The sequence below is a fragment of the Salvelinus fontinalis genome, unplaced genomic scaffold (assembly GCF_029448725.1).
Source record: "Salvelinus fontinalis isolate EN_2023a unplaced genomic scaffold, ASM2944872v1 scaffold_0172, whole genome shotgun sequence".
Lineage (NCBI taxonomy): Eukaryota > Metazoa > Chordata > Actinopteri > Salmoniformes > Salmonidae > Salvelinus > Salvelinus fontinalis.
Window position 1 is genome coordinate 215,416 of NW_026600381.1, and position 12,085 is coordinate 227,500.

The 12,085-nt window shown below is 45.6% G+C and overlaps 1 protein-coding gene across 1 annotated transcript in view; it reads left to right on the forward strand.

Annotated features, from left to right (window-relative positions):
• Nucleotides 1-12,085, forward strand: part of LOC129844095 (plexin-B2-like) — a 220,055-nt gene that overhangs the window by 190,027 nt on the left and 17,943 nt on the right. Inside the window, exons 19-25 of the mRNA XM_055912468.1 lie at nucleotides 1,622-1,758; nucleotides 1,986-2,174; nucleotides 3,614-3,722; nucleotides 7,515-7,724; nucleotides 8,511-8,690; nucleotides 9,114-9,250; nucleotides 10,981-11,081. Coding sequence (XP_055768443.1) covers nucleotides 1,622-1,758; nucleotides 1,986-2,174; nucleotides 3,614-3,722; nucleotides 7,515-7,724; nucleotides 8,511-8,690; nucleotides 9,114-9,250; nucleotides 10,981-11,081 — 1,063 coding nt within the window. The remainder of the gene's footprint in view (nucleotides 1-1,621; nucleotides 1,759-1,985; nucleotides 2,175-3,613; nucleotides 3,723-7,514; nucleotides 7,725-8,510; nucleotides 8,691-9,113; nucleotides 9,251-10,980; nucleotides 11,082-12,085) is intronic.

The window sequence follows — 12,085 nt, forward strand, 5'->3', positions numbered from 1 at the left end:
CTGGAGACACGCACCATATAGCTAGTGCGTGGAGGAGGCACTGGTGGTACTGGATTGGGGCGGGGAGGTGGCGCCGGAAATACCGGACCGTGCAGGCGTACTGGCTCCCTTGAACGCCGAGCCTGCCCAACCTTACCTGGTTGTATGCTCCCCGTCGCCTGACCAGTGCGGGGAGGTGGAATGACCCGCACCGGCCTATGTAGGCGAACCGGGGACACCATGCGTAAGGCTGGTGCCATGTACGCCGGCCCGAGGAGACGCACTGGTGACCAGATGCGTTGGGCCGGCTTCATGACATACGGCTCAACGCTCAGTCTAGCCCGGCCGATACGTGGAGCTGAAATGTACCGAACCGGGCTATGCAAGCGTACAGGAGACACCGTGCGCTCTACTGCGTAACACGGTGTCTGCCCGTACTCCCGCTTTCCACGGTAAGTACAGGGAGTAGGCGCAGGTTTCCTACCTGACTTCGCCACACTCCCTTTAAGGCCCCCCCCAAGAAATTTTTGGGTTGTACTCACGGGTCTCCAGCCTTGTCTCCGTGCTGCCTCCTCATATCGCCTCCTCTCGGCTTTCGCTGCCTCCAGCTCTTCACGAGAGAGGCGATATTCTCCAGGTTGATCCCAAGGCCCCTTACCATCCAGTATCTCCTCCCATGTCCAGAAATCCTTTGTGGTTAGGTCCTGTTGCCGCCTTCCATGCCGCTTGGTCCTATGGTGGGTAATTCTGTCACGATCGTGTGGCGGATTAACGGACCAAAATGCAGCAGTTGGAAAATATGCCATCTTCTTTTATTTAACTACACGAAGATGAACACGACACAAAAACACTTTACAAACTAACAAAATAACAAAACGACCGTGAAGCTACAAACGTTGTGCACAAACATACAGGCTACTAACGTTCTTACATAGACAATTACCCACAACCAATGAGAGCCTATGGCTACCCTAAATAAGGCTCCCAATCAGAGACAACCGAAATCAGCTGTCTCTAATTGGGAACTCATTCAGGTAACCATAGACTCTCCTAGACAACTAAACATACATAGACAATACTAGAAACATGTACTCCACACAAACCCATATACTATACACCATAACCCCTTTACCAAATAAACACCCAAAACTAACAAAACATAAACATTCCCCATGTCACACCCTGACCTAACTAAAATAATCAAGAAAACAAAGAATACTAAGGCCAGGGCGTGACAGTATGTTCCCTTATAACTGATGTCTCGTCTCTTATCCCCTCCAGGACCTAAGTATATGTTCCCTTATCACTGATGTCTCATCTCTTATCCCCTCCAGGACCTAAGTATGTTCCCTTATCACTGATGTCTCGTCTCTTATCCCCTCCAGGACCTAAGTATATGTTCCCTTATCACTGATGTCTCGTCTCTTATCCCCTCCAGGACCTAAGTATGTTCCCTTATCACTGATGTCTCGTCTCTTATCCCCTCCAGGACCTAAGTATGTTACCTTATCACTGATGTCTCGTCTCTTATCCCCTCCAGGACCTAAGTATGTTCCCTTATCACTGATGTCTCGTCTCTTATCCCCTCCAGGACCTAAGTATGTTCCCTTATCACTGATGTCTCGTCTCTTATCCCCTCCAGGACCCCATCCCTGAGACAGTTTCCCCCCTGAAGGGCCCTGCGGCTGGTGGAACAGTCATCACTATCTCTGGGAAACACCTGGATACGGCAAACAAGGATGATGTCATTGTCACCGTGGGCGGAACGCCCTGTGAAGTGTAAGGATGATCACACTTGAGTCTTCCAACCCCTGCAGTTTGCTGTCTGGACAGGTTGCCTGAGTCATGTCCTATTCAATTGTTCTCTCAAGGCCGACCTCTGAAATATATTAGCCATACAGTAATTGTGTTTGACTTGTTCCTTTGAGATGACCTTCTCTCCCCTCAATACTACGACCCCTGTTTGACCTTTCCCATGATGCTCTCTGTCCCTGTTTCTCCTTCAGGTTGTCGTTTGGCAGTGAGATTACCTGTGAGACAGGTGTATACAAGGGACAAAAGGTTCCATCGGAGCTCCTGAGAGTCTCAGTGAAGTATGGGAAGAGCACCACCAAGGACGTCCCTGACTCCTTCACCTTCCAGTACTCTGAGAACCCCAAACTCACGGACTACAGCCCCAAGACCAGCTTCGTATGGTGAGTAGAGTCCAGGCACAATGTTCCACAGAGGGTTGAAATCAAAGCTCCTCTTTTTCTTTCAGCGAAGCTGGAGTTGAATGCAAATCAGTTTGAAGCGGATAATGAAATGACAGTTTCTTATTGGACACATTCAGGTAGTGTCTCCCTCTTTCAAAACATTTCAAAAGGTTTCTCCTGTTTTGTGCTTCCTAACATGACCCTGATATATGGTGTTTTCGTCTAGTGTTTCAGTGGAGGCAGGAGGATTACGTTTGAGTCATTTAGCAGACGTCCTTATCCAGAGCCACGTAGTTAGTGCCGTCACCTTAAGATGGCTAGGTGGGACAACTACATGGGGCGACAGGTAGCCTAGTGGTTAGAGCGTTGGACTAGTACCGGGAGGTTGCAAGATCGAATCCCCAAGCTGACAAGGTAAAAATCTGTCGTTCTACCCCTGAATAAGGCAGTTAACCCACTGTTCCTAGGCCGTCATTGAAAATGAGAATTTGTTCTTAACTGACTTGCCTAGTTAAATAAATAAAGCAGTCATATTACTGGAAGTACATGTTTCCTCTGTCTATATCTTCAACGACACAGCTAGTAAGAGAGAAAAGAGTCAAGTGCGAGTGTTGGTTCACAAAATACACTGCTCAAAAAAATAAAGGGAACACTTAAACAACACAATGTAACTCCAAGTCAATCACACTTCTGTGAAATCAAACTGTCCACTTAGGAAGCAACACTGATTGACAATACATTTCACATGCTGTTGTGCAAATGGAATAGACAAAAGGTGGAAATTATAGGCAATTAGCAAGACACCCCCAAAAAAGGAGTGATTCTGCAGGTGGTAACCACAGACTACTTCTCAGTTCCTATGCTTCCTGGCTGATGTTTTGGTCACTTTTGAATGCTGGCGGTGCTCTCACTCTAGTGGTAGCATGAGACGGAGTCTACAACCCACACAAGTGGCTCAGGTAGTGCAGTTCATCCAGGATGGCACATCAATGCGAGCTGTGGCAAAAAGGTTTGCTGTGTCTGTCAGCGTAGTGTCCAGAGCATGGAGGCGCTACCAGGAGACAGGCCAGTACATCAGGAGACGTGGAGGAGGACGTAGGAGGGCAACAACCCAGCAGCAGGACCGCTACCTCCGCCTTTGTGCAAGGAGGTGCACTGCCAGAGCCCTGCAAAATGACCTCCAGCAGGCCACAAATGTGCATGTGTCAGCATATTGAGAGCTGACGTGTGTGTGTTGTCTGGTGTTTCAGTGGAGGCAGGAGGATCGTGTGTGTTGTATTGAGAGCTGACGTGTGTGTTGTCTGGTGTTTCAGTGGAGGCAGGAGGATCGTGTGTGTTGTATTGAGAGCTGACGTGTGTGTTGTCTGGTGTTTCAGTGGAGGCAGGAGGATCGTGTGTGTTGTATTGAGAGCTGACGTGTGTGTTGTCTGGTGTTTCAGTGGAGGCAGGAGGATCGTGTGTGTGGGCAGTGGTTTTGACCTCATCCAGAGAGCCACCATGAAGGTGCTGCCCTCTACTGAGGACTTCTCTCAGTCCCCTCCCATTGAGGTTAGTACACACTACTCACTACTAATACAATACACCTAATGTTATCATTCTAGAGTCCCCTCCCATTGAGGTTAGTACACACTACTCACTACTAATACAATACACCTAATGTTATCATTCTAGAGTCCCCTCCCATTGAGGTTAGTACACACTACTCACTACTAATACAATACACCTAATGTTATCATTCTAGAGTCCCCTCCCATTGAGGTTAGTACACACTACTCACTACTAATACAATACACCTAATGTTATCATTCTAGAGTCCACTCCTATTATACAATACACTACATGTTATCCATTCTAGAGTTCACTCCTATTTTACAATACACTACATGTTACCCATTCTAGAGTCCACTCCTATTATACAATACACTACATGTTATCATTCTAGAGTCCACTCCTATTATACAATACACTACATGTTATCATTCTAGAGTCCACTCCTATTATACAATACACTACATGTTATCATTCTAGAGTCCCCTCCCATTGAGGTTAGTATACCATTCCACAAGTTCTGTTTCCTGCCAGTAGTGTATTCTAATCCCTCTAGTGTACACTACTCTAGCTGTGGTATTATCCATGGCAGGTAGCTAGCATGTCCTAGTGTACACTACTCTTGCTGTGGTATTATCCATGGCAGGTAGCTAGCATGTCCTAGTGTACACTACTCTAGCTGTGGTATTATCCATGGCAGGTAGCTAGCATGTCCTAGTGTACACTACTCTAGCTGTGGTATTATCTATGGCAGGTAGCTAGCATGTCCTAGTGTACACTACTCTAGCTGTGGTATTATCTATGGCAGGTAGCTAGCATGTCCTAGTGTACAGTACTCTACCTGTGGTATTATTCATGGCAGGTAGCTAGCATGTCCTAGTGTACACTACTCTAGCTGTGGTATTATCTATGGCAGGTAGCTAGCATGTCCTAGTGTACACTACTCTAGCTGTGGTATTATCTATGGCAGGTAGCTAGCATGTCCTAGTGTACACTACTCTAGCTGTGGTATTATCCATGGCAGGTAGCTAGCATGTCCTAGTGTACAGTACTCTAGCTGTGGTATTATCTATGGCAGGTAGCTAGCATGTCCTAGTGTACAGTACTCTAGCTGTGGTATTATCCATGGCAGGTAGCTAGCATGTCCTAGTGTACAGTACTCTAGCTGTGGTATTATCCATTGCAGGTAGCTAGCATGTCCTAGTGTACAGTACTCTAGCTGTGGTATTATCCATTGCAGGTAGCTAGCATGTCCTTGTGTACAGTACTCTAGCTGTGGTATTTTCCATGGCAGGTAGCTAGCATGTCCTAGTGTACAGTACTCTAGCTGTGGTATTTTCCATGGCAGGTAGCTAGCATGTCCTTGTGTACAGTACTCTAGCTGTGGTATTTTCCATGGCAGGTAGCTAGCATGTCCTTGTGTACAGTACTCTTGCTGTGAAATTATCCATGGCAGGTAGCTAGCATGTCCTAGTGAACAGTACTCTAGCTGTGGTATTTTCCATGGCAGGTAGCTAGCATGTCCTAGTGTACAGTACTCTAGCTGTGGTATTATCCGTGGCAGGTAGCTAGGATGTCCTAGTGTACAGTACTCTAGCTGTGGTGTTATCCATGGCAGGTAGCTAGGATGTCCTAGTGTACAGTACTCTAGCTGTGGTATTATCCGTGGCAGGTAGCTAGGATGTCCTAGTGTACAGTACTCTAGCTGTGGTATTGTCCGTGGCAGGTAGCTAGCATGTCCTAGTGTACAGTACTCTAGCTGTGGTATTATCCGTGGCAGGTAGCTAGGATGTCCTAGTGTACAGTACTCTAGCTGTGGTATTGTCCGTGGCAGGTAGCTAGGATGTCCTAGTGTACAGTACTCTAGCTGTGGTATTATCCGTGGCAGGTAGCTAGCATGTCCTAGTGTACAGTACTCTAGCTGTGGTATTTTCCATGGCAGGTAACTAGCATGTCCTTGTGTACAGTACTCTAGCTGTGGTATTTTCCATGGCAGGTAGCTAGCATGTCCTTGTGTACAGTACTCTTGCTGTGAAATTATCCATGGCAGGTAGCTAGCATGTCCTAGTGAACAGTACTCTAGCTGTGGTATTTTCCAAGGCAGGTAGCTAGCATGTCCTAGTGTACAGTACTCTAGCTGTGGTATTATCCGTGGCAGGTAGCTAGGATGTCCTAGTGTACAGTACTCTAGCTGTGGTATTATCCGTGGCAGGTAGCTAGGATGTCCTAGTGTACAGTACTCTAGCTGTGGTGTTATCCATGGCAGGTAGCTAGGATGTCCTAGTGTACAGTACTCTAGCTGTGGTATTATCCGTGGCAGGTAGCTAGGATGTCCTAGTGTACAGTACTCTAGCTGTGGTATTGTCCGTGGCAGGTAGCTAGCATGTCCTAGTGTACAGTACTCTAGCTGTGGTATTATCCGTGGCAGGTAGCTAGGATGTCCTAGTGTACAGTACTCTAGCTGTGGTATTGTCCGTGGCAGGTAGCTAGGATGTCCTAGTGTACAGTACTCTAGCTGTGGTATTATCCGTGGCAGGTAGCTAGCATGTCCTAGTGTACAGTACTCTAGCTGTGGTATTTTCCATGGCAGGTAACTAGCATGTCCTTGTGTACAGTACTCTAGCTGTGGTATTTTCCATGGCAGGTAGCTAGCATGTCCTTGTGTACAGTACTCTTGCTGTGAAATTATCCATGGCAGGTAGCTAGCATGTCCTAGTGAACAGTACTCTAGCTGTGGTATTTTCCAAGGCAGGTAGCTAGCATGTCCTAGTGTACAGTACTCTAGCTGTGGTATTATCCGTGGCAGGTAGCTAGGATGTCCTAGTGTACAGTACTCTAGCTGTGGTATTGTCCGTGGCAGGTAGCTAGGATGTCCTAGTGTACAGTACTCTAGCTGTGGTATTATCCGTGGCAGGTAGCTAGCATGTCCTAGTGTACAGTACTCTAGCTGTGGTATTTTCCATGGCAGGTAACTAGCATGTCCTTGTGTACAGTACTCTAGCTGTGGTATTTTCCATGGCAGGTAGCTAGCATGTCCTTGTGTACAGTACTCTTGCTGTGAAATTATCCATGGCAGGTAGCTAGCATGTCCTAGTGAACAGTACTCTAGCTGTGGTATTTTCCAAGGCAGGTAGCTAGCATGTCCTAGTGTACAGTACTCTAGCTGTGGTATTATCCGTGGCAGGTAGCTAGGATGTCCTAGTGTACAGTACTCTAGCTGTGGTGTTATCCATGGCAGGTAGCTAGGATGTCCTAGTGTACAGTACTCTAGCTGTGGTATTATCCGTGGCAGGTAGCTAGGATGTCCTAGTGTACAGTACTCTAGCTGTGGTATTGTCCGTGGCAGGTAGCTAGCATGTCCTAGTGTACAGTACTCTAGCTGTGGTATTATCCGTGGCAGGTAGCTAGGATGTCCTAGTGTACAGTACTCTAGCTGTGGTATTGTCCGTGGCAGGTAGCTAGGATGTCCTAGTGTACAGTACTCTAGCTGTGGTGTTATCCGTGGCAGGTAGCTAGGATGTCCTAGTGTACAGTACTCTAGCTGTGGTGTTATCCATGGCAGGTAGCTAGCATGTCCTAGTGTACAGTACTCTAGCTGTGGTGTTATCCATGGCAGGTAGCTAGCATGTCAACAGTGACTCAGTGAGTTTTATGTTTTTGTCTGTGACAACAGACTTCTCTGTGAGACTGAACACAGACACAGTGTCCTTCCAGGATTTAAATATCTTTCTATCTCTCTTCTCTCTCTCTCTTCTCTATCTCTCTCTGCCCCCCTCTCCATCCCCCCTCCAGTTCATCCAGTCTGCCGTACATAAGAACGACACAGTGCTGCTGTTTGACAGTCCAGCGGTGAACAGGTCCTCTGAGACCCAGTCCTTTAGGACCTTCCTCCAGCTAGACAACGTGGTAGAGGAACTGAATTTCTTTGAGTACCACGCCGACCCATTCTTCAATGAACTGACCAAGAACATCATCACTGAAACCTCCATCATCATCGTCACGGTAAAGAACAGTAACACTACTCTTTATGGGGTTGTGTTGTCATGGTTACTGTTTAGGAGGTTTTTTTGTTATTTCTGGTAATACTCGCTTATCGTTTTCCGTGGGCCATTGTGGCTTAAATGTTATTCTGCTTCGGGCCTTCGGAGTGGCACAGTGGTCTAAGGCACTGCATCGCAGTGCTACCTGTGCCACTAGAGATTCTGGGTTTGAGTCCAGGCTCTGCCGCAGCTGGCTGCGACCAAAAGACCAATGGGGCGGTGCACAATTGGCCCAGCGTCGTCCAGGTTAGGAGAGGGTTTGGGCCGGCAGGGATGTCCTTGTCTCATCGCGCACTAGCGACTCCTGTTGCGGGTCAGGCGCAGTGCACGCTGACACGGTCGGCAGTTATACTGTGTTTCCTCCGACACATTGGTGCGGCTGGCTTCCAGGTTAAGTGGGCAAGAAGCAGTGCGGTCAAGAAGTAGTGCGGCTTGGTTGGGTTGTGTTTCAGAGGACGCACGGCTCTCGACCTTCGCCTCTGCCATGTCCGTACGGGAGTTGCAGCGATGAGACAAGACTATAACTGCCAATTGGACACCACGAAATTGGAGAGAAAAAGGGGTAACAAACAAACAAACAAATGTATTCTGCTTTGTGACTATGATGTCCCCCCAGAGAGAAAAGACAAGTATAGTGCATTGATATAATTCATATCAATATTGAGGTAATCATATCTGCTTTTACAAATGACTGCATATCCCTGCAGTCCAGAGATTAACAGCCAGCCACCTCTCTCTTTCTCTCCAGGGTCGTGGGTTCAGCAAGGCCATGACAGCTGAAGAAGCCCAGGCGTTCGTAGGAGATGCCTCCTGTAAGGTGACCATCCTGCAGGATGACAAGCTGTTCCTGGAAGCTCCGTCCACCCAGCCCAGAGCCCGCTCCAAACGCCAGCGCAGAGACACCAGCTCCGACCCTCTGGACCTAACGGTGACGACACTGGCCTTCTGTCTAAACCCAAGGCAAAGAGAGAGAGGCTTCAGGCATTAGCACTGGACAAGCTGATGTCTCTCTGGCTCTCAACATGTTTCAGATAGATGCTAGTGTTCCTGTACAGTTCTATCTAAATCAGTGGTGTCCCAACTTAATCCAATGTCCTGTGTTGCAGACATTCACTTCAGTCAAGGCATTAAACCACCTGATTGAACCATACAATAATCCTAGTCTTGTGACCGGGACCACTCAGTCCTGACAGAGACATAACAGTATCAACACCTTGATGTATATCTGCCTCTCCACAATTATACACGTCTTGTAGCTCATTTCTGTCCATATCTCTCTCTGTCTCTCTCTCCCCCTCACCTCTCTTTCCCTTTCTCTCTATATCTCTCTCTCTCCCTCCCTCCCTAACAGATAAAGTTTGGTAATGGTGAGTGGGTGGTGGGCTCAGTGAACTATGAGAGGAAGTATGAGGTTCCTTTGGCTATCATCATCCCAGCTGTCATCGTCCCTATGCTACTGTTTATAGCTGTGTCCGTCTACTGCTACAGGTACACAACTACACTTCCCATCAAGCACCACTCATGTAGTTGTGATGGGTGAATTGTTTTTAGTTCACCCGGTGAAATGGGTGTCTGGAGTTTCCACTCTAGGACCAATGAAATAATCTCAAATGGACAAACTACAGATTCACATTGTGGAACAGTTCTGTAGTCTAATGGACTGTTCCTGTGTGTTAGTAGTCTAATGGACTGTTCCTATGTGTTAGTAGTCTAATGGACTGTTCCTGTGTGTTAGTAGTCTAATGGACTGTTCCAATGTGTTAGTAGTCTAATGGACTGTCCTATGTGTTAGTAGTCTAATGGACTGTTCCTATGTGTTAGTAGTCTAATGGACTGTTCCTATGTGTTAGTAGTCTAATGGACTGTCCTATGTGTTAGTAGTCTAATGGACTGTTCCTATGTGTTAGTAGTCTAATGGACTGTTCCTATGTGTTAGTAGTCTAATGGACTGTTCCTATGTGTTAGTAGTCTAATGGACTGTTCCTATGTGTTAGTAGTCTAATGGACTGTTCCTATGGGTTAGTAGTCTAATGGACTGTTCCTGTGTGTTAGTAGTCTAATGGACTGTTCCTGTGTGTTAGTAGTCTAATGGACTGTTCCTGTGGGTTAGTAGTCTAATGGACTGTTCCTGTGGGTTAGTAGTCTAATGGACTGTTCCTGTGTGTTAGTAGTCTAATGGACTGTTCCTGTGTGTTAGTAGTCTAATGGACTGTTCCTGTGGGTTAGTAGTCTAATGGACTGTTCCTGTGGGTTAGTAGTCTAATGGACTGTTCCTGTGTGTTAGTAGTCTAATGGACTGTTCCTGTGTGTTAGTAGTCTAATGGACTGTTCCTGTGTGTTAGTAGTCTAATGGACTGTTCCTGTGGGTTAGTAGTCTAATGGACTGTTCCTGTGGGTTAGTAGTCTAATGGACTGTTCCTGTGGGTTAGTAGTCTAATGGACTGTTCCTGTGTGTTAGTAGTCTAATGGACTGTTCCTGTGTGTTAGTAGTCTAATGGACTGTTCCTGTGTGTTAGTAGTCTAATGGACTGTTCCTGTGTGTTAGTAGTCTAATGGACTGTTCCTGTGTGTTAGTAGTCTAATGGACTGTTCCTGTGTGTTAGTAGTCTAATGGACTGTTCCTGTGTGTTAGTAGTCTAATGGACTGTACCTGTGTGTTAGTAGTCTAATGGACTGTTCCTGTGTGTTAGTAGTCTAATGGACTGTTCCTGTGTGTTAGTAGTCTAATGGACTGTTCCTGTGTGTTAGTAGTCTAATGGACTGTTCCTATGTGTTAGTAGTCTAATGGACTGTTCCTGTGTGTTAGTAGTCTAATGGACTGTTCCTGTGTGTTAGTAGTCTAATGGACTGTTCCTGTGTGTTAGTAGTCTAATGGACTGTTCCTGTGTGTTAGTAGTCTAATGGACTGTTCCTGTGTGTTAGTAGTATAATGGACTGTTCCTGTGTGTTAGTAGTATAATGGACTGTTCCTGTGTGTTAGTAGTATAATGGACTGTTCCTGTGTGTTAGTAGTCTAATGGACTGTTCCTGTGTGTTAGTAGTCTAATGGACTGTTCCTGTGTGTTAGTAGTCTAATGGACTGTCCCTGTGTGTTAGTAGTCCAATGGACTGTTCCTTTGTGTTAGTAGTCTAATGGACTGTTCCTGTGTGTTAGTAGTATAATGGACTGTTCCTGTGTGTTAGTAGTCTAATGGACTGTTCCTGCGTGTTAATGACAGGAGGAAGAGCCAGCAGGCAGAGAGAGAGTATGAGAAAGTGAAACACCAGTTGGATCATCTGGAGGAGAGCGTGAGAGACCGCTGCAAGAAGGAATTCACAGGTATGTTCACACTATCACACTGCTATAACATTACACACACCACATACACTGCTATAACATTACTGTTAGTGGAATTAAATCATTCCTCTAATGTACTCATTAATTAAATTCAATCTGTCTATTTATAAGAATTTGTAAGATACTTATTAACATAAAATAGACAGGATACAGTCTTATTAAAATTAGATAATAGAGTTTATTCTCGGAGCAAGCTCCCATTTGATCATAAACACAGGTTTATATACAAGATATGATGTCATAGATTACAGAATTAAGTCTCATTGTCCTGACAAATAGAAAACAGGTTCAAAAGTTCATTCTAACCTCACAGGGCACTCACATGAAACACCATATAATCATTTATCCTGAAGGCTCACTATAATTGATTACCACTTTAGCAGACAACTCAAGATAATAGAAGACCTAAAAAGTTATCTAAACACCTCAGGGCTAAGTTGGGTCAGTTCAACCATAGTTTAACGACCCTTTCTGCTTATTTTATGACCCACAACACAAATCTCTTTTCCCCAGACATGCAGAGTTTAATTAGTTATAGTTTTATCTAAAGCTAGAATTTGTTTTAACTATTTATTAACAAAATTCCCAACAATTACACACACACTATCACACACCACATACACTGCTATAACATTACACACACACTATCACACACCACATACACTGCTATAACATTACACACACACTATCACACACCACATACACACCTATAACATTACACACACACCACATACACTGCTAAAACATTACACACACACTATCACACACTGCTATAACATTACACACACACTATCACACACCTCATACACTGCTTTAACATTACACACACCACATACACACCTATAACATTACACACACCACATACACACCTATAACATTACACACACCACATATACACCACATACACACCTAAAACATTACACACACACTATCACACACTGCTAAAACATTACACACACACTATCACACACCACATACACTGCTAA